The sequence below is a fragment of the Mesocricetus auratus genome, unplaced genomic scaffold, assembly GCF_017639785.1.
Source record: "Mesocricetus auratus isolate SY011 unplaced genomic scaffold, BCM_Maur_2.0 Super-Scaffold_100021, whole genome shotgun sequence".
In the NCBI taxonomy this organism is placed as follows: Eukaryota; Metazoa; Chordata; class Mammalia; order Rodentia; family Cricetidae; genus Mesocricetus; species Mesocricetus auratus.
The window spans coordinates 15,067,456-15,090,514 of record NW_024429202.1 but is presented as its reverse complement, the minus strand read 5'-3'; the positions used below and the strand labels follow the sequence as shown (position 1 = coordinate 15,090,514).

At 42.2% G+C, this 23,059-nt stretch overlaps 1 protein-coding gene across 1 annotated transcript; it reads left to right on the top strand.

The window, feature by feature from the left end:
* The first annotated feature begins 415 nt into the window (after positions 1 to 415).
* Il17f (interleukin 17F) lies at positions 416 to 3,396 on the top strand. Its single transcript, XM_021228465.2, has 3 exons — positions 416 to 421; positions 1,149 to 1,372; positions 2,672 to 3,396. The coding sequence occupies exons 1-3, from the start codon at positions 416 to 418 to the stop codon at positions 2,907 to 2,909; spliced, it is 468 nt and encodes a 155-aa protein (XP_021084124.1). The 3' UTR covers positions 2,910 to 3,396.
* Positions 3,397 to 23,059: the final 19,663 nt, after the last annotated feature.

Here is a 23,059-nt window from a genome sequence, read left to right as displayed (position 1 = left end):
GTTTATGTGGATGTAGGAAGCCAAGTCACTGTGGTGTGAGTCCCAGAATTGACAGTTGACTCTAGAGATAATGCCCCAAACCACAACACTGGTCCTAAGGACTAGTTACTGAGTGAAAGAATGATTGTAGAGGTGAAAACATGTGACTATTGATTATCTGGAGGTAAATCTACTTCATTCTGCTTCTTGACTTCTACTTATTACCAGTGGTCTTGGTACAGCAGGTTCCATGACCTTTCTGTTTGTTCTGGGCATTTCTTGCCTCCAGTGTGATAAAATAACAGGCATGCCTTTTAAACCAACACACACAGTCACTTTTCCCACCTCCACAGTATGAACCTGAACAACACAGAGCCCAGAAATGGAAAGCTCAGCTTCAGCTCTTCCGTCCATCCCCAGTAAGGGTCAAGCAGGGATGGCGGTGTGGGCAAAGGCTATTCACAAAAAAAGGGAAGCTGTTGAGTTCTTAGCTCCTCCTGTGGGTAGGTCTTCACCGAGTACCTTCTTTGTGTGTTCCTGTAGCACCAAATAAACTGATATTTCAGTGTTAGTGTTGAAAACACATATGCCAGAGCTTAAAGAAATGACTTCTATGCTCTGCTGTTGTGTGCCATTAGTGCCCCTGCTTCTTTTAATTAGCATCGATAATTGGAAGTTTGCTGGATTGGTTTTGCATAATCTTTTACTCAGTGAGCTGAGTTCAACTAAACTGCTTAATTTAACTGTGTCACCCTGCTCATTCATTCATTTATCCATTCTTTCATTCATTCAGAAAGTTTTTATGGACAGGTCTAAGTCTGATGTGAACACAGATAATACCTTTCTAGAGAGCATAGAAATGCTTCTTGAGTGATAATAATCTTTATTCTTTAATGTTGATAAATATACTTCTGATTGAACTACGTATGAATGGGGATTTACGTCCTGGAGGAAGGCTTTGTCTGGGGATAAATTCAAGAAGGGTTCAATCAGCAGTCTTTCTGGTTTGTACCTTGATAACATTAGATATGACTGTTCTGATTGCCAGCGATTACCTATACTATAGAAAGAAAGAAACCTTGATCCCACAGAGACCCCACATACAGAGTTAGAGTTCAGCTTCATCACCACCAGAGCTCTAACCCTTGGCAATCTTCTCTATTTTCCAGGTCAAGTGCCTGCTGCTGCTGATGTTGGGGCTTGCCATCCTCAGGGAGGTAGCAGCTCGCAAAAACCCCAAAGCCCCAGGGGCTCTGGTCCCTCAGAAGGCTGGGAATTGCCCCCCTCTGGAGGATAACAGTGTGAGAGTTGACATTCGCATCTTCAGTCAAAACCAGGGCATTTATGTCTCACAGGACTTCCAAAACCGCTCCAGCTCCCCGTGGGATTACAAGTAAGTCAGGGAAGATAGATACACACAGTCCAATGAACAGTGTGCTAAACCAGATGTGGAGGTGCATGACTTTAAGCCCAGCACTTAGGAGGCAGAGGCAGGTAGATCTCTGAGTTCAAGGCCAGCTTGATCTAGTGAGCTCCAGGACAGCCAGAACTATATAGTGAGACCCTGTCTTGAAAAAAACCAAACCAAACCGAAGGAAAAAGAAAAGAAAAAGAATGAAAGGAGAACAGTGTTCTAAATTATTTTGATTATAAAGCCTCATTCCTCTGAGTACTCCGGAGTCACATTCACTCTTTTTTTCCCCCCGAGATGGAGGTCTCACTTTGTAGCCCAGGTTGCCCTGGAACTTCATAGGAAGCCCAGGCCTTCTGAGGCCTGGCTTCACATTCATCCTTTGCCACAGAAATTTCACTTTTTCCAGGAGCTCATCTCTCTCTTGCTTTCTGGCCCTGGTTCACCTGTGTGGTTGAAAGTCTTAGTGTTTTTCAGCCTGCGTTATTTATCATCACTGCAGGAGGACAAGTGGAAACCAGAAGTCAGTTTAAGGATATACTCAGATTACACGTTACTCTTTGAGTAGTGAGGGTAAGAGACCAGTCAGGAAGAAAAGGCAGCTTGGGATGGAGATGCCAGCTGTGTAGGGCAGAGTCTTGTGATTTTTGGCTTAAGATACAGGTCCTGGAAATGCTGAGCTCCCTCTTGTACTCTTTAAGGACATCATAAAAACTGATTCCAGGAACAAAGCAGTGTTTTGGGGCTCCTGCATAGCCCCCTCACTTCTCGAGGGGTGTGTGCACTGTGGCCAGCCTGCTCTGCTGCCTGTCTCCAGGCAGAGGTGCCTATCAAGAGAGAAACTGAGAGAGACTGTGGAGTCACAGATCTCTAAGGGCTTTGATTTTCCTTTCCAAGCAGTGAGTTTTATGGATTGGACACTGAGAGAACTTATAGGCATGCCAATTTCTGCTTAAAGGATATGTAAAATTGTAGTAATAACAATGCAAATAAAAACTAGGCCTAAGAGTAACTAAACCCTAACACTGTTTATGGGGTTGCTTTACGTGCATTCATACTATGCACAATCCTCTCCAATCCCCTGGGAGAGTGATAGGGTGAGGAGCCCCATTTTATGGTGCAGGCATCTGGGGCATAGGATGTTATTTAACAGCTAGAGCTTGGTCTAAGAATCTAGAGCCTGTGCTGTTCCCTGTGTGACTCAGACCCGATGCTGCTGGAGTCCTTCTCTCTTCCTCTTCCTGGTCTTAACATCTGGCTTTGCCATTTTTTCTTCTTCAGCATCACCCGAGACCCCCACCGGTTCCCCTCAGAGATTGCTGAGGCTCAGTGCAGATATTCAGGCTGCATCAATGCACAGGGACAGGAAGACAGCTCCATGAACTCCGTTGCCATCCAGCAAGAAATCCTGGTCCTCAGGAGGGAGCCCCAGGGCTGTTCTAATTCCTTCAGGCTGGAGAAGATGCGGGTGAAAGTTGGCTGCACCTGTGTGGCTCCCATCGTCCACCGCGCAGCCTGACAAAGCTACGCATCAGACTCAGTTGAAGAAACTGAGTGAATGCCTCTCTTTATCCAGTGCTCTGCAAAAAGCCTGATGGCCAAGTCTCTCTGCCTCCTAGGATTCTTAGTAAGATGTTCCTGGCATTCTTGAAGCTCTGTATTAGCTATAGTGTTAACTTTCTGGCATGCTTTAGAATTGTGACTAGTCCTGATATGTTCCAATGCCTTAACCTTCTGAAACTGAAGGAGAATTACAGCACCCTTGGCCCAACCTCTTTATGTTACATGATGACCGTATTTTTTTTGTATCAATACTGTCACTTTCATACAGTATCGTTCTTGTAGAGTTCAATGATGGAAAGGAAGAAAACACATTCAGAATGTTTGGGAGGAGGCTGTGTGGGATGGGCTGGATCAGCAAAAATGGGGCAGGGATCTGCTATATGTGTCCATTGAAAGTTTGCTACACATAAAGGAGGGTGGCATAAACTATTATGTATTTATATTTGTAGGAGAACTATACGCATATTTATGACCTATTGATTATATAAAATTAGTAAAAATTAATATATCCATTATGTAATAAAATATTATTAATTAAAAATATTTGAAGCATGTGCTGGTTAGTTTTCGTCAACTTGATGCAAACACCAACCATCTGGCAAGAGGGAACCACAGTTGAGGAACTGCCCTCATCACGTTAGTCTCTGGGAATGTCTGGGGGATATCTTCTTGATTGATGACTGTTGCGGAAGGACCCAGGCCATTGTGGGTGGTGCCACCTGTGGGCAGGTGGTCTTGAGCTGTATTAGAAAGCAGGCTGGCCAGGGTGTGGAGTGAGCCAGTGAGCAGCATCCCTTCATCATTTCCTCTTTAGTTCCTTCCTTGAGTTTCTGCCTTGAGTTCTTGCCATGACTCGCGCTACAAAGTGGAGGAAGATGTACGTAGAAGGGTCACAGTGTGGGCAGCAGCCACCCCCAGAACCCTGACATTAGGGCCATGCAGTTCCTTTGCCTCTTTCTCCCTATGACTTCTAGACCTTATGGGGTCTTTTGTCGGATTCCTTTGCTACTGGGAGATACACAGAACACAGGGCTCAGTCTCTGGAAACTTATGTCTCCCTTTTCTGGATACAGCACAGCACATCTTTCTGTTACTGCTAGCATGCCACCAGCTTTAAGGACATCCACATGAATTCTGTGCTCCAGGTGCCAGTGAGGAAGTGGAATGTGAGGTCTTTCTCCTAACTGGGATTTGGTTTTGGAACGGGCAGATAGTAGGGGCTTGGAGCTTCCATTTCTAACGTATATGTGATCTAGTGATGGGAAGGAGGGTCAGTGTGCTCTTTTCACGTATTCACAAATGGGCCCTGCTGCAGACAACAGTAGGCTTCATTGCCTAACAGGCCACCTGTGCCTCGTTCTGTGCGCTGGATTGTAGAAATGATGGAAGCCTGGCAACATTTCCCAAGATAACTCCGGTGATGTAATGAGTAAGGATATCACAACTCATAAGATGTACATTTATCCATCTCACTCCTGAAATGTATTACTTCTTTTCCAAAGTACACCCATGGAGTAGATGACAGTGAACTTTGATGGTGGGTACCAGGGTACATTTGCTTTTGTTATTTATTGCTTTTAGGTCAGTTAAGGTTGGAGAGACATTCCTCTTGATGGTGGTCTCACATTGTAAAGGTCAAATAGACCATGATAGACCCTGAGATACTACCTTCATTTATGAATGTAACCTGGAGAAATTAGTTGATTTGTTCAAGGTCACTCAAGTGGCAGGAACAGGTTCACAGGCTCCAAGTTCAAGACCTTTGCATTTTGGCTTTCCAGCACTGCCAGGGTGTGTCTGATAAAGATCCATGCCAGTCATTTCTCTGTGTGGACTTGCATTGGCCATGGGAGAGGATATAGAAGTACCACACCCTGTGTCTCCAAACACATGGCTCACTGAGCCCCCAGAGGCTGAGCAAGCTTGCCTTCTTGGCTTGTGGCTGAAGCTGAAACTGTACACCTTCTTCTACACACGAGGTGGCACACTGCACCCACGTGTTCTTGAATTCTTCTAGCAAAGATAGAAAAGAGGAATGGCTGCTCTATGGGTGCATCTGTTTGCTCAGGTGATGTGAGTGAGACACCACGGAGCAGAACGAGCATGCTGTGGTCATCGGCTTTGCCAAGCTGTCTGAGAGGCAGAAGTCCCCATTCTGCCTGAAGATACAGACTAAGTTGAATGGTTTAGGTTTTTGAACAGAGACTTTCTCTCAGTGTGTGGAGAGATTTCCTCATAGAAACTTGAAAGCACATAGCTTTCTTTCCTTCCTTTTCTTCTCTTCCCTCCCTCCATGATTTGCTTGTTTGCTGCCCTCTCTCCAATGTCTCATATGGACAAAGCTGTCCTAGGGCTTGAACTTCTGATCCTCCTGCACCCACCTCCTGAGTGCTGGGGTTACAGGTAGGTACCACCACACTTAGTTTCATGGGGCATGCTGGGCAGCAACTGAACTGCATTCCTAGCACACACATAGTTACTTATTTTTAGTTATTTATGAAGGTCTCAGATGAGAGGAAAAATAATATCCCCTTTCCCCCCACCATGCCCTTGTCCTAAAAACAATAACAAAAGCAAATGTACCTTTGTACCCAACATTGAAGTTCATTGTTATCTACTCCCCGGGTGTAAATCGGAAAAGAAGCAAGACATTTCAGAGTGAGATGTGATCACTGAATAAATGCACATCTTAGGAGTTGCGATATCGTTACTCATCAGTGGGGACCAGTTTTGAGCTTTACTCAGTAGCAAAGAAGACTATATTTTAAAACTAAGACTAAGACAGAGAACGACTGTGACGGTGTGTTTTCATGTGGAGAGTATCTACTTCTTCCTTTAAGATGTGCAAACGTCATAACAATATCGGAGATCGCCGCAGGATGACTGAGTGCAAGCATGCTGGAGCCGGATGCTGGGGTAAAATACTCAGTTTGGATCCTACTGTTTCGTGCTGATTACTAGAGATTTGAGCAAGTTACTCAGACCTGCTCTGCTTGCCTTTCTTCAGTTGTAAGATGGGCGTGTTGTCAGTGCCAACCTCACAGAGTTTCTAAAAAGATTCTATTTGAGTTTTTAAAATTATATATATGTGTGTGCCTTTGTGCATGTGACCATAGGGTCCAGAAGTAGGTGTCAGATCCCCTGGCACTTGAGTTATGGGTAGCTGTGAGCTGCCCCATGTGGGTGCTGGGAATTGAACTTGGTCTTATGCAAGAGCAACAAGAACTTAACTTCTGAACCATCTCCCCAGCCCTCCCTGTACCAAGTAGAGTTTTTAAGAGGACAGTATTAATAAGGTGATTGGTTAAGGATAGAATAAGGTGATTGGTTGAGGTGCTTAAGCCAGTAGCTGGCATCAGGGCCACCGTGGCACATGCTTCTGATCCAAGTGTTCAGTAACTATTATTTATAAAGAGAGGTTCTTAGGCTACAGTTAAGTCTACAACTGTGTCATAGGGCCCAGATATGCCAATCCCTGGCATACACCTAATGGGCCTAGCATCCTACCACAGAGACCCTTGCTCAGCCGTGTTCCTTTCTGCTGTATTCACAATAGCTAGGAAATGGAAACAGCATAAATGTCCTTCAACTGATGTGTGAAAATCTGACACATGTCCACAGTGGATTCTACTTAGCTGTAAAGAAAGAAATGAAATCATAAAATTTTCTGTGAAATAGGTGAGGCTGGAAAATATGCTGAGTAAGGGAACCCAGACCCAGAAAGAGAGATGTCGCACATCCTCTCTTAGTTGTAGACACTAGTTCTGAATCCTTAGATTTGAGAGTCTAACCTGAGTGATTGTGAGTGCTTGGGAAGTAGAATGGGAGCATGGGGAGAGGAGGGAGAGGAAGAGGAGGTAGTAGGATACCCATGAAGGGGACAATGGGATAAAGAATGGCTGAGGGACTTTAATGGGGGATGGAGAGAGGGGCCAATACAGAGGAAGGAGAAAGGGGAGATAGCACTAAGAATGCTTGAGAAACTCATAGAGAACTTTTAAAAATAAATTTCCTTAGTCATATGGTATCTTATCACACACACACACACACACACACACACACACTCTTTTAACTAGAGTTACACATGAGGGAATAATGTCCCCCCCAACAGCCATAGACTATCTAACAAAACCTCCTTTTGAGTTGTGGAACAGAGGGGTTCAAGAGACCACCCCAAAACCAAATTATGTTGCTGCCATTGCCTTTGGGTCTTCTAGAACATGGAATTGAGCTCCCATTGCTGAAGATATCACACACTTGGAATACTAGACTTGGAGGAATTGAGATGGGGTTGATCTTAAAGCCTCCTCTTTGAGAACTAAGTCTCATAGGGTAGGAAGGTGCTATCTTAGCTGCCAACAGGAAAACAAACAAACAAAAACAACCAACAGCTCCATATAGCTACAAAACTTACAAACCATAACTATGACTGACTAAGCAAGATACTTTGAATGCTCCAATAGTAGCATTTTTATCATGAGAACAACTAATAACTGTCTGATTGGGCTTAAGGTCCACTCAACAGGAGGCGATTATGCCAGATATTATAAACCTACCCAACTAATTATGGTCAGAGAGATCATGGATCCTTGAAGAGAGCCTACTCCTGTCATTTTCCTAAACCAATATAATTTCCAATTGTATTTGAAATGCTTATCCTTGTACCCATAAATAAGCTCTCACCCCACCATCTAAGAAACTTCTTTTTGTAGCAGCTAGAGACTATTCTAGAGGTCCACAATTGGTCAAACTGCAGAGAACAGGTAACTGTGGGAAAACAAGTTCCAGCCAATACATCGCCAATGAAATCTCTATACAGAAGAGGGATAAGAAATGCTATAAGAGCCAGAGGACCAGGATGCCTGCTCCAAGGTTCTGTCTTCTAAGCAAGGCAGGGAAGCTACATCCTTGAGATCTCAACAAAATCTGAATAACAACACTCGCTAACATGACAATACGAATAGAAAATTTCACAAGGCCTACCCAAGATGAATAGTTACAATGACTACCAAGAGAGGGAGAATCGGTTTTCTTCACATGTGAGCTGCCCTGATACATTATCCAATCCCAAGTGGTTGTCTCTAAGTGATGTGCATCGGAGCAACACCAAATGGATTTAATAGGTTTGAGAAGGGGAAGGAGAGAGCTTGAAATGATGTAAATATAGTTCCATCTATGAAATTCCCCCAAAATTAAAAAAATAGATACAATGTTACTTAAAAACAAATTATGAACTATGTCATATAGACAAAAGACACTTTCTCCTCTCTCAATACCTTTCACGTTAAAATTCAGTATACATGTGTTTCCACATCAATAGCTTACCTTGGACAAATTACTTTTTTTGCTTCATTTTTCCTAACTATAAAATGGGTGAGAATAATATCCCCCTCCAAGGTTTGGGAGACTCTTTAAGAGAAGTATTGATTGTAAAATATTCAGAGCAGGTCCCAGCTACAACAGGCTGTTACTAGTATTGCAAGGTGTGTAGCTTGTAATTCTTGTTCTCAAAGTCCAATGAATTAATGCATTAAACAAAGGCGTGTTTGTGAGTTGTCACAAAATTGTGCTGCTTTACTTCTGTGGTTTCCTTCTGTGCTGTCTGTAGTTGACACACCACAGCTCTTTGTGTGTCCTGAGGGTGAGGACTAGACTTTGTTTGTAGTGGTGACAGCACCAGAAGTCCCATAACCAAGTCTCACAACCACATTCTCATGGCTGTGGGACTGGTGAGATAGCTCAGTGGGTTAAGGCACTTGCTACTTTAGAGCTATGGAGAAACCAGCTCTGGGGGAGGACAGCGCTGGACACTTGTGCGCTCTGAAGGGATGCCATGCTCACAAAAAATGCTTAGTGTTTTTAAGATGAAGAGTTCTCTTAGATTCTAGGTCCTGCTGACACCACACTCCTGGTTTCTCACCACCTAAAAAGACAGAAACCCCAGATGTCACGCAGACCACTTGTCAAATGCCTGATTGCCTTCTGTGGTCAGCTGAAACCCCAAGTGAGATCTCTTAAGGAAACCAAAGCTTGCTTCTGTCTCTTGCTGTTAAATATGTCTGCACAGAGACACTGATCTTCAGGATTGTCTGTGTTGTTTAGCTTACTAACATCTGTTCAATGCTAGTATTTGTGTTTGAGGACTTGGGTGAATTACTAATGGGTTGCAGTTGTCAAATGGGAATGAATTTTACTGAATGGAACAACGATGCAATCTTTTCCACTGTACTGTGGGATCGCTATTGTTTTTAAGAAACAGCAGAATGCTTTGTAATGTAAGCTGTGGCTTGCTTGGTCATCAAAATAGGATAATCTTTAAACTTTCCTTGCATTAATTCATTCAGTCCTCAGAATAATCTTGTGAAGGAGGAAATACTAGGCACCCTCACCCTGCAGATGAGGGAGCTGCTTATATTCAGGGTTGGATTTGTCTATCCAGAGTGTGGGGAAGACCTAAGTAAACTCTCTTGCTTTAGTTGAATTTTTTAACATTAATTTTAGAGGCCCCAGAGCTCAATAATGCATTGCTGAGTTTCTACTGGCTTAGTCATAGAAGACTCCTCTGATTGGAGCCAATGAACAGATGGAAGACCGATGTTCCCTGTCATCCAGAGGAAGGGTGGCTTCCTTTTTTTTTTTTTTTAATCTCCTCAGGTGCTATGGGAAAAGGCAGTTGTTTACTATCTCCTATTATCAAGGAAAAATGGTGTCTTGTGTATCCCAATAATTAATTGCACAGTTAACTACTCCCAAAGGAACTAAAATGACTTGGATCATAGAGTTTGTAGTCAGCAACTGGACTCCAGACACCCGGTGACACAGATGGCAACAGCTCAGGCATCTAAGAGCATACCACTTGACTACCCACGGCCTGCCGATCTGACATGCGGTCCTCAGCGCCTGACAGAAGCCTCACACCTGTGAGAGACAGCGCCCATCCTCCTCAGTCTGCTGGCATCCCACTGGTAGAAAGAACTTGGGGGTGGGGCAGCAGCCCTGGATGGCTTTCCCTCTTGCTCCAATAATTTGCTCTTTTTCTGAGGGGTATTTATATACATACTGAATTCTGATTACCGTCTCTCTTACCTTCTCTCTACTTCCCTCCCACCACTATTCCCCATCTCTAGTCCTCCCTAAACATCCCTTTCTCACATTCATGTTTTTTTGTTAGGTAACCCACTAAGTTTAATCAGGGCCATCTATGTGACCATGGTCTTGGAACTGTCTCTTGATGTTTGGTGAGCTCATTTGTGGCTTTATAACTAAAGACCTGTTATTCCTCCAGACTATATCAGTTAACTATACTTCAATAGAGAGCGGCAGGGCCACAAATGCCCCCTTCCTATCTGAAGTTCACTGTTGACGGGTCCTGTCATGTACATTGTAGGCAGCAGCTGATGCTATAAAATCCTGATTGCACTGATGCGTCATTCCCAGGAGATAGAATTTCACAGTTCTTTTCCACTGTATTCTGACTCATACATTCTTTCTGCTTGCTCTTGCTCTTCTGTATCATTCCCAGAGCCTTAGATGGGGTGGTATTTAGAAGTCCAAGCATTCAGCTGTCACTTATTCTCAGCATGTTAAGCAGTCATTCATCTCTGCATTGGCTGATGCCATTTGTGAAGAGAAGTTTCTCTGATTAAGTCTGAATGTAGTATTTATCTTTGGGTATAAACAAAACTATTTAGATGGCAGCTTGGTACTGTGTAAACTTAACCACAATAGGGCCAAAAGCATCCTCAGCCATAGGTTGTTAACCAAGTTTACAGTATCAGGCATGTATTCTTTCTGTGGAATGGGTCCCCAACCAGAGAGGGCTTTGTTGCCCTCATAACAGTTGTGCCACTGTTGTATAAGTGGGCACATTTTGTCAGGTGAGTTAGCATTGTAGTTTTGGGGTTCTCAGTTAAGTAAGGCAACTGATGCCTTTTAGTGCCTGCTAGCCTGCATTACATCCCTCAGTACTATGAAAGCTGGCTAGCAGTACTAGCATGGTGACTTCAGAAATAAGGTCTCAGAATGGTAGACAATAAGGAGAACTGGAAACTGATAACCAAGTGTAGAGATACCATATGGGAGAAAAATCTTTGCCAGCTATATCTCTGATGGAAGATTGATATGTGGAACACAGAAAGAACTAAAAAAACCGACAATCAAATAGCTCCCTAAAAAACAAAGCCAAAAACCCAAACCAAGCCCAACCAACAACAAAAACCAAACTGAACACCAAGAAAAAAAACAACTCAATCGAGAAAAAAAAAGATCATGGTTCTGAACAAAGAATGCACAATGGAACACACACACATGACTAATAAACATTTTAAATGTGTTCAATATCCTTGGCCATTGGGGAAATGCAATTTAAATTACTTTGAGAGTCCATCTCATCCCAATCAAGATGGCTATCGTTAAAAATCAACGAGGAAAGAATTTGGGGAAAGAGGAGTAAACTGGTGTAGCCACTGCAGAAATCAGAATGGAGGGCCATAAATAGCAACAACAACAACAACAACAACAGAACCATCCAGAAATAGAACTGCTATAGCTAAGCACTCCAGGGCATATACCCTCAGGACTCTGGATAATACTGCAAAGATTTTGCTCAATAGTGCTCATTTTTGCTTTATCCACAATAGCACAATAGCAGGGACTGAGTGTTGTCTATCCATTGATGAATGGATAATGAAAATGTGGTTAGGAGATTGTATATGTCTATCAGTTGATGAATGGATAGTAAAAATGTGGCACACACACACACACACACTGATATTTTAATCATCTATAAAGACAAGTGAAATTCTCAAATTTACAGGAAAGTGAATGACCTTGGAAAAATATAATACTGAGCAAAGTAAGTCAGGCTCAGAAAGACGAACACTGCATGTTCTCTCTCATGGGTCAATCTTAGCTTTTAATCTTTAGATTAGTTTGTTTAACTTGCAATATCTACGGAAGATGGGAGCTAGAATAGGGTAGTTTGGGGTGGGGAGGGGAACAGCACAGCATATGATATGAAAACAGAGGGGAGGAATACTAGGGTGGAGAGTTTAAGCAGGGATGGAGACAGAAGGTGGGGAGTTACCAGGGAAGGAGGGAGTGTTAATCAAAATGAATGGAGCATAAAAAAGCCATATGGAGACCTCCTACCTTGTAAGTTAAGTAGCAAATACGAGAATCAGAAAGGTGTAGCCTTTATGGCTGAATTAATGCTGTATCTAACAGCCATGAGTTGTTAAGCAAAACCGCAGTGGCTGATACGGAGTATCTTTCTCTGAGTTGTTGGTTAGGGAGGCCATGGAGGTTCTCGGCATAACGCAGGATCTCCCCATTCCTCTTTTCTACATGCCAGATAAATATCTGCAATGGTGTGGCTTTGTTATTACAGAACCAGACTATTCATAGGATCCCAAGAACAACTACCCCGATGAACATTTCCTGATTTTTAAAACCAAAAGGTGATACTGATTTTGCATTAGGAGATTTCTAGTTGACTCAACATATGATAATATTGTCACATCAATGGAAAAGTTATCTTAGAGTTGTAGTTTTCCGGTATTTTTTTTAAACATTTATTATTGATAATAATAAACACACGAGGCCAGGGGTGTGGCTCTCCTGGATCTAGAGTGGCCGTGATTCCCCTGAAATGGGTGCTGGGAACTAAGCTCTGGTCTTCTGCAAGAGCAGTATGTGCTCTTAATCACGGATCCAGCTCTCCAGCCCCTAGCCCAGCATCTTCACCTGCTTTTTCTAAATGCTCATTCAGCCTACCAGTTATAAGCTTAGATGAATATGAATTAGATTATAACTGGTCCATTTGCGTGTGTGTGTTCCTGGGGATCAAATGTACAGCCTTAGATATTCTGGGTAGGTGCTCTGAGATATAGCCCCTGCCCTCCAGTTACACTGTGTGTTCTATCATCCACCAGAAATCGATCGATCGCAGTACAGTTACATCTTGGTGGTTCTGGCCACCACAGCTACAATTAGAAGCACTCAAGTGCAGTAAGTAGCAATGTACAACAGTGAAAGGTGAAAAGGTATTTTCACAGAGTGCACAATTTTCAAGGATGCAGTTCCCTGCCCATAGATTACATGACCTCTGGGAACACCTTATACAAAGAACAGTTGAATCCCCAGAGACCCCATCTACCCAAAATGCTCTACTTTGCATTTGCATGAGTAACAAACCCACATGTATGTATTTCTACTTACAGAAAAAAAAGGTTTCAAGATACTTTTATGCAAGGCAAAAAATGCTTGCTTTTCAGAAATTCTGAAGTCAGATGTAGCTAAGCCTTGGGCTTTGCTTACTGGTACTCTGTTAGCCAGCATTGCAGGGCCCCTAGAATATGGTGATAATTTGACCATTGTGTTCAGTTTGTTAGAGCACTGTGTGCATGAGCTTTTCTTTGAAAAGCATTTGTGCAGGATGAATTGTGTTATTATCCAAATAAATAGTCCCCAAAGACAGCTACATGCTAAAATGTGTACCTGAGAATGCTACTATGTATGAAGAGAGGGACTTGAAGGTATGATTAAATGAAGGATTCTGATATCGAGAGATTATCCTGAGTTATCTGGTGGATGGTAAATGTGACTGCAAGTGTCTTTGAGACAGGCAGGATGACTGACAGAGAGAAGGGCACCCAAGGGCAACACAGGATGCAACACAGTTGACTTTGAAGATGAAGGAAGGCACCACAAGCAAGGAACTGGAGGGCTGAAACTCTGTTATTCATTTTATTTTATTACTGTCTTTGTTTGCTTTTCAGTGCTGGGGATTGAACTCAGGGCCTTGCAACTCTTAAGCAACTTTTGGCCTGACTACAGCTTCAGACACCAACATAGACAAATGGTTGTTCTCGAAGACTGGAGGAAGCATGGCACAACCCATAAGGATTCTGGTCCAGTGAACTATGGGAATGAATGTATGCTGTGTAATTTGTAACGGTACGACACTAATAGGAAACACATACAGTTCTATGTTTACCCAAGTGTATTGCTACCTCTTCCTCCCCCTAAAGCAGTGTTGTCTGGTTTAGAACTTGCTATGTAGGAAGGATGACCTTGAACTTCTGATAATTTGTGTTTACCTCCTATGTGCTAGGATGTCAGATGATCAATACCACACCAGGTTTTATGTGGTGCTAGAGAGTGCACCCACGTTTTTGTTCATGAGAGGCAAACACTCCACTAACTGAGCCATATCTCCAGCCATCTTCTCTGAAAACTTTTCTTGCTGGAGTAATTCTTCCTCAGTTTGGCTTTGTGATTCGCTTAAGCATTCAGTTTCCAGGCCGGAAAAACATCCTTCTGGAAATATCAGTATTGTCTGTCTATTTGTAACCTCTGTTCTTGGTCCCTGTGCAGAATACTAACTCATATGTATGTGTTCATGCAGACATCCGTCTCTCCTCGTTTCTTATAGGTGATTTTCTTTATCCAGTGGTCAGTTCAGTTGAATAATGACTTTGATAGCAGCAGGCAGTCCAGGCTGGGAAATGTCTCTGACTCACCCATGTGGTAGGTTCTGAAAGAAAACAGTAAGGACGCTGTTTCAGTTTGAGTGCTGCATGCTCTGTGTGGGAGATGATGAAGAGCATTCTGAGACCCAAAGTTGGCCTCTCAAGATCTGCCTGAAACAGGCAACTTCTTACAGTTAACCTCAGGGGAAGGAAGTCGGTGTTGGTAGAGCGCTCCTTCCACGAACATAAACCAAGATGCCTGACCTACATTGTAGACCTCCAAAATGACCTGTGCGGTCGCCCTAGAAGTTCAAGGTTAAGTGTGCAAAAATAAACATTGAATGCCAAGAATAGTTAATGCATGGAGTGCTTGGAATCCATGGCTTTATTCATCTTTGAGTTTCCCAACAAAAGGGTGAAAGGCAGCAGGGTTGAGTAGACAGTTACGTGGCTGTGTGGGCAGCTGTTTCACTTTTTCAGGACAATCTGCACCTTGTATTTGCAAGGGCATTCACTCTTCACTCTCTGGCTGTGTCTCAACACCAGCAAAACAGACCAGCTACTAAGTGGTGTGATTTGTGGGATTCCCGGAGGAAACTGTCTGCCAAGTTTACCTCTGTGCTCCGCTGAAACACTCTCTTGGAAGCATTGCTTTGACAGCTCATCACCAGGAAAAGTAGGTATAGTTTCTTCGCCCTTCTTCAGAAACTTTGCTCTTAGGGATGGAGAGATAGCTCGAGTGTTAAGAACACTTGTTGCTGCTACAGGGGACTTGGCTTCTACTCTGGAACTCATGTTGGGTGGCTTACAGCCGGCCGACTGTGACTCCAGCTCCAGGGGAACCAAAGGCACCTTCAGGTCTCTGAGGGTACCAACATCTGTGTGTAAACACACACACACACACACACACACACAATTTTAAAAATTATATCTTAAAAAACTTCTAGCTCGTAAGAGTCAATCATCATGACACAAGGAAACCTTAACTCTTATGCTCATAGTCTAAAAAGGCAGACAGAAAATGATAGCAGCTAGCAACTGGATCTGACATTAAAATTGATATATAACCCCTGGATACATACATGACAAGTTGCTCTCCCCCTTCCCCATGAAGATTTCTGCAGTAATCTTACTTGCCTTGGAGTCTCTGGATCCTTCCTTCCTTCCTTCCTTCCTTCCTTCCTTCCTTCCTTCCTTCCTTCCTTCCCTCCCTCCCTCCCTCCCTTTCTCCCTCCCTCCCTTCACCTCCTCCTCCTCTTCCTCCTCCTCCTCCTTATTCTTCTCCTTCTCCTTCTTCTTCTTCCTTTTCTTTGAGACAGAGTTTCTCTGTGTAGCATTGGAGCCTGTCCTGGAACTCTGTTCTCAAACTCACAGAGATCCACCTGCCTCTGCTTCCCAAGTGGTGGGATTAAAGGCAGGTGCCACCATCTCCTGGCCCTTCTTTTCTTATAAATACATGAATATATAAAATTGTGTGTTGTGTGTATATGTCTTTCTCTGTGTGTGTGTGTGTGCACATGTGCGTGTTATAGCACACATGTGAGCATCAAAGGATAATTTTCATGAGTCAGTTCTCGCCTTCAACCGTGTAGGATGGGATTGCACTCGGTTTGTCACATTTGTTCACAAGTACTTTACACGCTGAACCATATTGCCTGCCGGTCTCTTGCTTTTCTTAAGACCCTGCAGCCCAATTCTGCTTTCACGGCCCACCCCCTATAGGACGTCTCTGCTTTGAGCTACCTGGCTGCTTTGCCTTGTTGAAACCACACTGGACATTTATGTATGTGCCAGACTTTCTTGAAGTTGAAGACTGATGGTGGGAGGTGCAATGATTTTAACAATACCAGATAATCTTATTCTATAAAAAGTCAAAAAAGATATTATTTTTAATTTGTGTGTGTGTGTGTGTGTGTGTGTGCGTGTATGTGTGTTCATGAGCACACTTGTGTGCATATACACGTAGAGAGGGCATGCGGACGTATGCTTCTCTTTCATTTCTCTCTGGACCCAAGGGCTGAGTTATTATACTGTTGTGGTGAGCATCATAACTGTGAGCCATGGATTCACCAGGAAGGTGGCAGACAGCGTGGCTAACCACACTGTTTGTCAAGAGACAGGGTAGACTGAGGAGAGCCAGAGGGAGGTTTGTGGGAGTCACTTGGATGTGTGGCAGAGATACAGTCTAGGTTATCTGGGACAGCGAGGAGTTTCATTACTAAAACCAGATTACTGTGCTATGTGTAGCTCATGCCATCGAAGAAACATGAGAAATAATCTAACAACTCTTGGCCTAAGAACTGTTTAAGCCCTATTAAAGTTATTGTACTACCCAATAGAAGAAAAATTGAAAAGTAAATCTTAGCTCAAAAACATTCTTCTTTTTTTCTAGAGTCTACCCTTGAATAAGATTCTCTGCTTATCCCCAAAACAATAACATGTTAGTCAGAAAGTATAGTTCCAATATAAATAGAAAATGTACAGGTAAGAAAACTTTTCCCCGAATTTTACAGCAGGTGGCTTCTTGCTTTTTTCACCTTAGAATAATGCTTTATGATATATTCATGCTAAAGATCACCATTAGTTTTTTTTTAAGGTTTACTTTAGATTCTGCCTATGCGGGTGTTTGTGCATATGTGAATGTAATACTCATAGAGATCGCAAGGGGGCATTGGATCCCCTGAAGCTGGAGCTACCAGCAGTTGAGAGCCACTCCAAGCAGGTGCCCAGGTCCTGTGGAAGAGCAGTAAACACTCCTAAGGGCTGATCCGTCTTTCCAACCCTTGCTTTGTTCTCTTAAGTTTTTGGGTGGAATTTCATTGTTGGAATATGCTCACATTTACTTATTCATATACTAGTTGATGAACATTTGGGTTGCCTGCAATTTTGTTCATTGTCACTTAAAAAAGCATATAGATGTTTGTTGGTCAGAAGGTTTTTATTTCTTTCAGGTAGAAGAAGAGGAGTAGAAGGCCTGCTGAGATTTGTAAGTGTACATTTGGCTGGTATTTTCCTAAGTGTCATGTCCAAAGTAAAAACAGCTGCAAATTAGTTAAAGTGGTGTGTGTGTGTGTGTGTGTGTGTGTGTGTGTGTGTGTGTGTGCTGTGTGCTTTGACATAGGGTTTACCCCACGTAATCCAGGCTAACCTCTAACTCACAGTCCTCCTGCTCAGCCTCTTCAGTGCTGACTTACGGTTGTATGCCATCCTGTCTGATGTTTAGTGAAAAGGTTTTCATAGAAAATATTCTGATCATGTTTTTTTCTCTCCCCCAACTCCTTCCAGATTCTTATGTTCTTTATATCTCTTTTTTAAAAAAGAAAGCAAGAAAAAATGCTAATTGTTCTGATGGGTTCGGCACACTGAATTCATGTATTGAAATATCATGATATGTACTATTCTGTAAGAAAATAATAAAAATTTAAAAACATAGAAAGAAAATATTCTATACAAAAATGCTGTAGATATAATTTTAAAATTAAAGCAGTGATGCCTTTCAAAAAAAGCAAGAAAAAATTAAAAACCCAGCAACTATAAAACAAACAAAATCAAAACAATCAAAAGGTTAATAAGGCAAAAAAAAACCCCAAACAAAACAAAATGAAAGCCAAATGTCCATGAAAACACTATTGAGTTTGTTCTGTGTTGGCTTACTACTACTGGGCATGGAGACTGCCGTGGAGTGTGGTTGATACACCCAATGAGATTTGATTGGAGAAAACTGATTTGCCCTTTGCCAGTGGGTATCGATTGCAAATAGCTTCTTGGTTAATCCCTTGTCTACCTCTGCTTCTCAGTTCTGAGACACCATCTGACTTGAGCCTGTGCAGGTCTTGTGCCTGTTGCCACAGTCTCTGAGAGTTCATGTATGAGTCAGTCCTGTTGTGTTTGGAAGACATTATTTCCTTGGAGTTATCCATCGCCTCCGGCTCTTACAATTTTTCCTCCTCCTCTTCTGAGTAGATCCTTGAGCCCTGAGGGGAGGTTTGATAAAGACATCCCTCTGAGGACTGAGAACTCAAAGCTTCTCAGTGTTTGTCCATTGTCCATTTGTGGGTCTCTGGGCTAGTTCCCATCTTTTGAAAGAAGAATCATCTCTGATGTGGGGTGAGCAAAACACTGGTCTGTGATAACAGAATGTCATTAGGAGCCCTTTTATTGCTATGTTTCTTTGGCAGAATAGTAGGTTTTTCCACCAGGCAGTGGTGGCACATGCTTTTAATCCCAGCACTCAGAGGCAGAGGCAGGTAGATGTCTGTGAGTTCAAGGCCAGCCTGATCTACAGAGTGTATTCCAGGACAGCCAGAGCTGTTACACAGAGAAACCCTGTCTTGAAAAACAATATAGTAGGCTTTGTCCTAGGCTGTGACCCTTCTAGTCTCTTGCCTACCTTAGCAGTGTCAGGCATGAACTCCATCTCATGGAGCCTTAAATCCAATACAAAAAAGTGGTTGGTGTCTCACATAACATTTGTGACACTACAGAATCCGTAATCTTGCAAGCAGGTTGATGATGGAGGTCACAGGGTTTGTAGCTAGGCAGTATTGACAATTACTTTTCTCCTCCAGTAGCAAGCTATACCTTCCAGTACCATGAATGCTATCTGGCAGAGGTGAAACTTCTTGTTAGGCACCAGCTCAGATTTTTCATGTTTAGTGACATAAGTGAATGTTGTCTTCAGCAATAGGGCCTTACCATCAGTTTGTAGAAAGCAACCTATAATTATGGCAGTAGCCTGTATTGTCTGGATGGTCCCATGAGACCCTTTTGGCCTTTGATTGAACAACATGTAACCTATTCCTGGCACTGGAGGTTTTGCTGGGTGGTACAAGATGTCTGGTTGGATCATTGTCTCTCCTATTATTTGGTGACTCTATTAGATTCATTTCACATGTGAAGATTCTAGCCTAGTATGCTTCCATATGGTTTTTCAAGTAGCTTTTAGTGTTAGTTTTTCCTCCTGTATTCCCTTCTTTATGTTTATCATTCATCCTCTCCCTTTTACCTCTCCATAACACTATACTTATTTCCCTTTCTGTGGAGAGCCCCTCCTCTCCCTTGGTCCCTTACTACATCTATGGTTACTTGGATTGTTGTACACATATAAAAAGCTTAAAAGCTAGGACCCGCAAATAGGAGGAAACCAAATTTAACAAAGAAATATAATCACTAAAGAAAACCCAAACTGATATAAAACTGGAAATGAAAACCCAAGGTTGTCAAACAAAAACCTCAGCGGTAAATCTCACCAACAGATTACAAGACATGGAAAGAGAATTTCAAGACTTGAAAGCAAGGTAAAAGAAATGGATAGCTCATTATAAAAAATGGTAAATCTAAGAGACTAAATCCACAAAAAGAAGGAGAACCCCATGTCAAAGGCACAGTAAATAATTTAAACAAAAAGAATACAAGAGAATTTCTCCAATCTAAAGGAAGAGATATTTATTGAGGTACAAGAAGCATGTAGAACACCAGGTAGACAGGACCAAACAAGAAATCCCCAAAGACACATAGTAATTAAAACACAAATATACAGAACAAAGGAAGGATACCAAAAACTGCAAGGGAAAAATATTGAGTCACATATAAAGGCAGACCCACTAGGGTAAGACACACCTTCTCAATAGTGAAGAGACTGTCACAAGCATCTACTTAGGATTCTGGAATCAGGCAACATGCCCGTCTATCAAACGCAGTGAGTGTTCTGAGGAGCCTACTAGAAGAGATTGGCTTTGTGGGGGGTTGGATGAAACAGAAATAAGACAAAACATGCATTAGTGTTTCAAAGTTGTTTTTCTAGTATTATTAAAGCAGAGGGAATGTAAATTAGTTCAGCTACTAAGAAAACTACTGTGGAAGGTCCTGACAACATCTAGGAAGAGAACTTCAATTGTCAGAAGCTGTCTTTGCAGGGCTTCAATCGGAGCCAGTCTAACATCCCCAGGTTCATACCTGAGTTGGGGGTGTGTGGATGAGGGAAAGCCTAGCTAAAAGGGGTTAGGAACAGAGACACAGGATAGTTGTCGGGAGGGCAGATTCAATCCACCCTTAGTTTATTCTTACCCTATCTTATGTATTCAACCAACAGTGAGGACAAAAATGGCAGAAGACGTCTATTATCATGTATAAGGAACAAAGAGATTTACCTCCTTTATTCCTCCAGGTATTTGGTAGCCACATCTGCCATCTGGCCTTCAGAGTCAAGAGTAAGCACATCTGGGCCCAAGTCTATTGTTATTTAAATACGAGACATCCATTGCCAGAGCCAAAACATCCTGTGACTGCCAAACTAATGTCTTATGGACGATAAGACAGATTTGAGCTCTCTGAACTTGTGGAAAGATGGATTGAACTCCTTTTCATGGGTCCTGACATTCAATATGATCCAGCCAGACTATTCGGAGTATATACCCCTGAACAAAGTTTGTTTAATATAGAGATACTTGCATATCATATTTATTGCCTCATTATTCATAATAGCCCAATTATGGTGTCAGCCTAGGTACCCATTAATAGACAAGGAAAATGTGGTACGTATGCACAATAGAGCTTGACACAGCCCTAAAAAAGAATGATCAGGGAGCCTGATGTAAGATTGTATCTCCTAGTAATGTTAGAAGCTACACCCATAAAGTCTCACCAGCATGACTGCCTAAACATGAGCTGAACAAGGACAACAACAATAGGCAGCCCAAAGTAGATGAGGGAAAACCCAGGAGGCCTCAACTCTACACAAAGAACTACAGGCAACTAAGAAATTATGAAAGTTGGAGAAATAGTTTTCTCTGGGAAGAGCACATCAATTAGTTATCTAGTAGCACATGGTAATTCCTACAGATATATATACAAGTGACATTATACAGACTGAGCAGGTTATATTTAGGAATATATATATATATATACACATATACATAGATACATGTAACAACAATTAATGAAAAAAGATGCCATGAATTTGAAAGAAAAGAAGTATGTTATGTGGGAGGGTTTGAAGGAAGGAAATGGAAGGGGGGAATGATTTAATTAAATCTGGAACTCAAAAATAAAATAAAGAACAAAAGTCTGTTGCTTTCAGGAAAATCGATAGAACGAGAACAGTGTGTTAAGTGAAATAAGCCAGTTCAACAGAGACAAAGCAATTTGCCTCCTAAATATGGACTCTGGGAGAAGGCGGGAAAGGATGTCAAGGTAAAAGAAGGACTATTAGGGATGGGAAAGGAGGGATAAAACAGAGTACCAGAGAATATGAATGAAGAATGTTATATTTGCGAATAGAAATGTCATAATGAAACTTTACTTTGTACAATTAGTGTATGATAGTAACTAAAAAGGAAAAAAAGAATGACACTAAAGCAAACAAACAAGCAATAACAGCAGAGGGCGTTCCCTTATTGTGCTGACTCAGACTGACTGGAACTTTCTATAGTTAGTTGTTTATTTACTTCAATTGATCCCCCTTTTGTTTTAGTACAACAGATGTTACTGTGGTGTGCTGGGGCATAGCACAGGGCTAGTCTAAGAGAGTTTCCTGCGACAAACTTTGTGTGGCAGCATCATTTTTATTTCTGTCAGAAATATGTGAGATCTAGTGATTCCCACATCCTTACTAAGGTTGGTATTCTTGGTTTTTAAATTTTAGTAACTCTGGCGAGTTTGTGAAATGCTGTTTCTGTTTGCACTTGTGTACATGTATAAGTATGTGGATGCCGAATGACAGTCTCCCGCGTAATTCTTCACATGATAGGCATCTTTTCTCCTCCACCACTTTGTTTCTTCTTTTCTTTGTTCCTCCCCCTTTCTTTTCTTTCTTTCTCTCACTGGTGTAGAACTCACCAGGTGGATTAAGCTAACTGGCTGGCCAGCACCAGAGACCCACCCATCTTTGCCTCCTTGGTGCTGGCATTATAAGTATGTACTGGCACTCATACTTTTTTGGATGAAGTAGTTAAGAAGGAGACTGTTTTCCTGAGAGAATGGAGGCTGTGGAAATGGATAGAAAGGGTGTGTTAGAGAACTATTAAGAATAAAATCAACAGAATTCAATGGAGCAGTTTGAAAGAAGGGAGCCTAGCTGTTTTTAAATTTAAAAAAATGTGTGTCCATGGGGCTGAAAAGGTGGATCACTGGTGTCAGTGGTCATCCCTCTCCTCTTTAAATCCCAGCTCCTGGGAACAGAGGCTTTCCCTCCTTCACTTCCTATCCCCCCAACAACTTTGTCAATCTTTGTAACCCAGTTTTAGCCTCTGTCACTGCAAACATTGCTTTTGCCTCTCAGACTCAATAATTGCTTTCATCGTAGCTACTGCTCTTTGGGGGATAGTTTATTAACATCTCTAGGCACTGGATTCTGCTGCCCTTCCCCTTTTTTTGGGGGGTCTATTCTGTTGTCTTCACTTTCTGATTTTTCTTTGTATGCTTTGCATTGATTGCTCTTACCCTGAATGGACTTTCTCTTGATTTTAAGGTATCCAAATTTGCAGGGGTCAGATCCTTCTGTCATGCACATTCCCTGTAAGATATCCCAACAAACCCTGGCTTCTGAAACGTGTTCACACATTCACACCCCGCTTTAGATACCATCTGCTCCTACTCAGGGGGGCTTTACCTTCCAAAGATATTTCGGTTGATACCT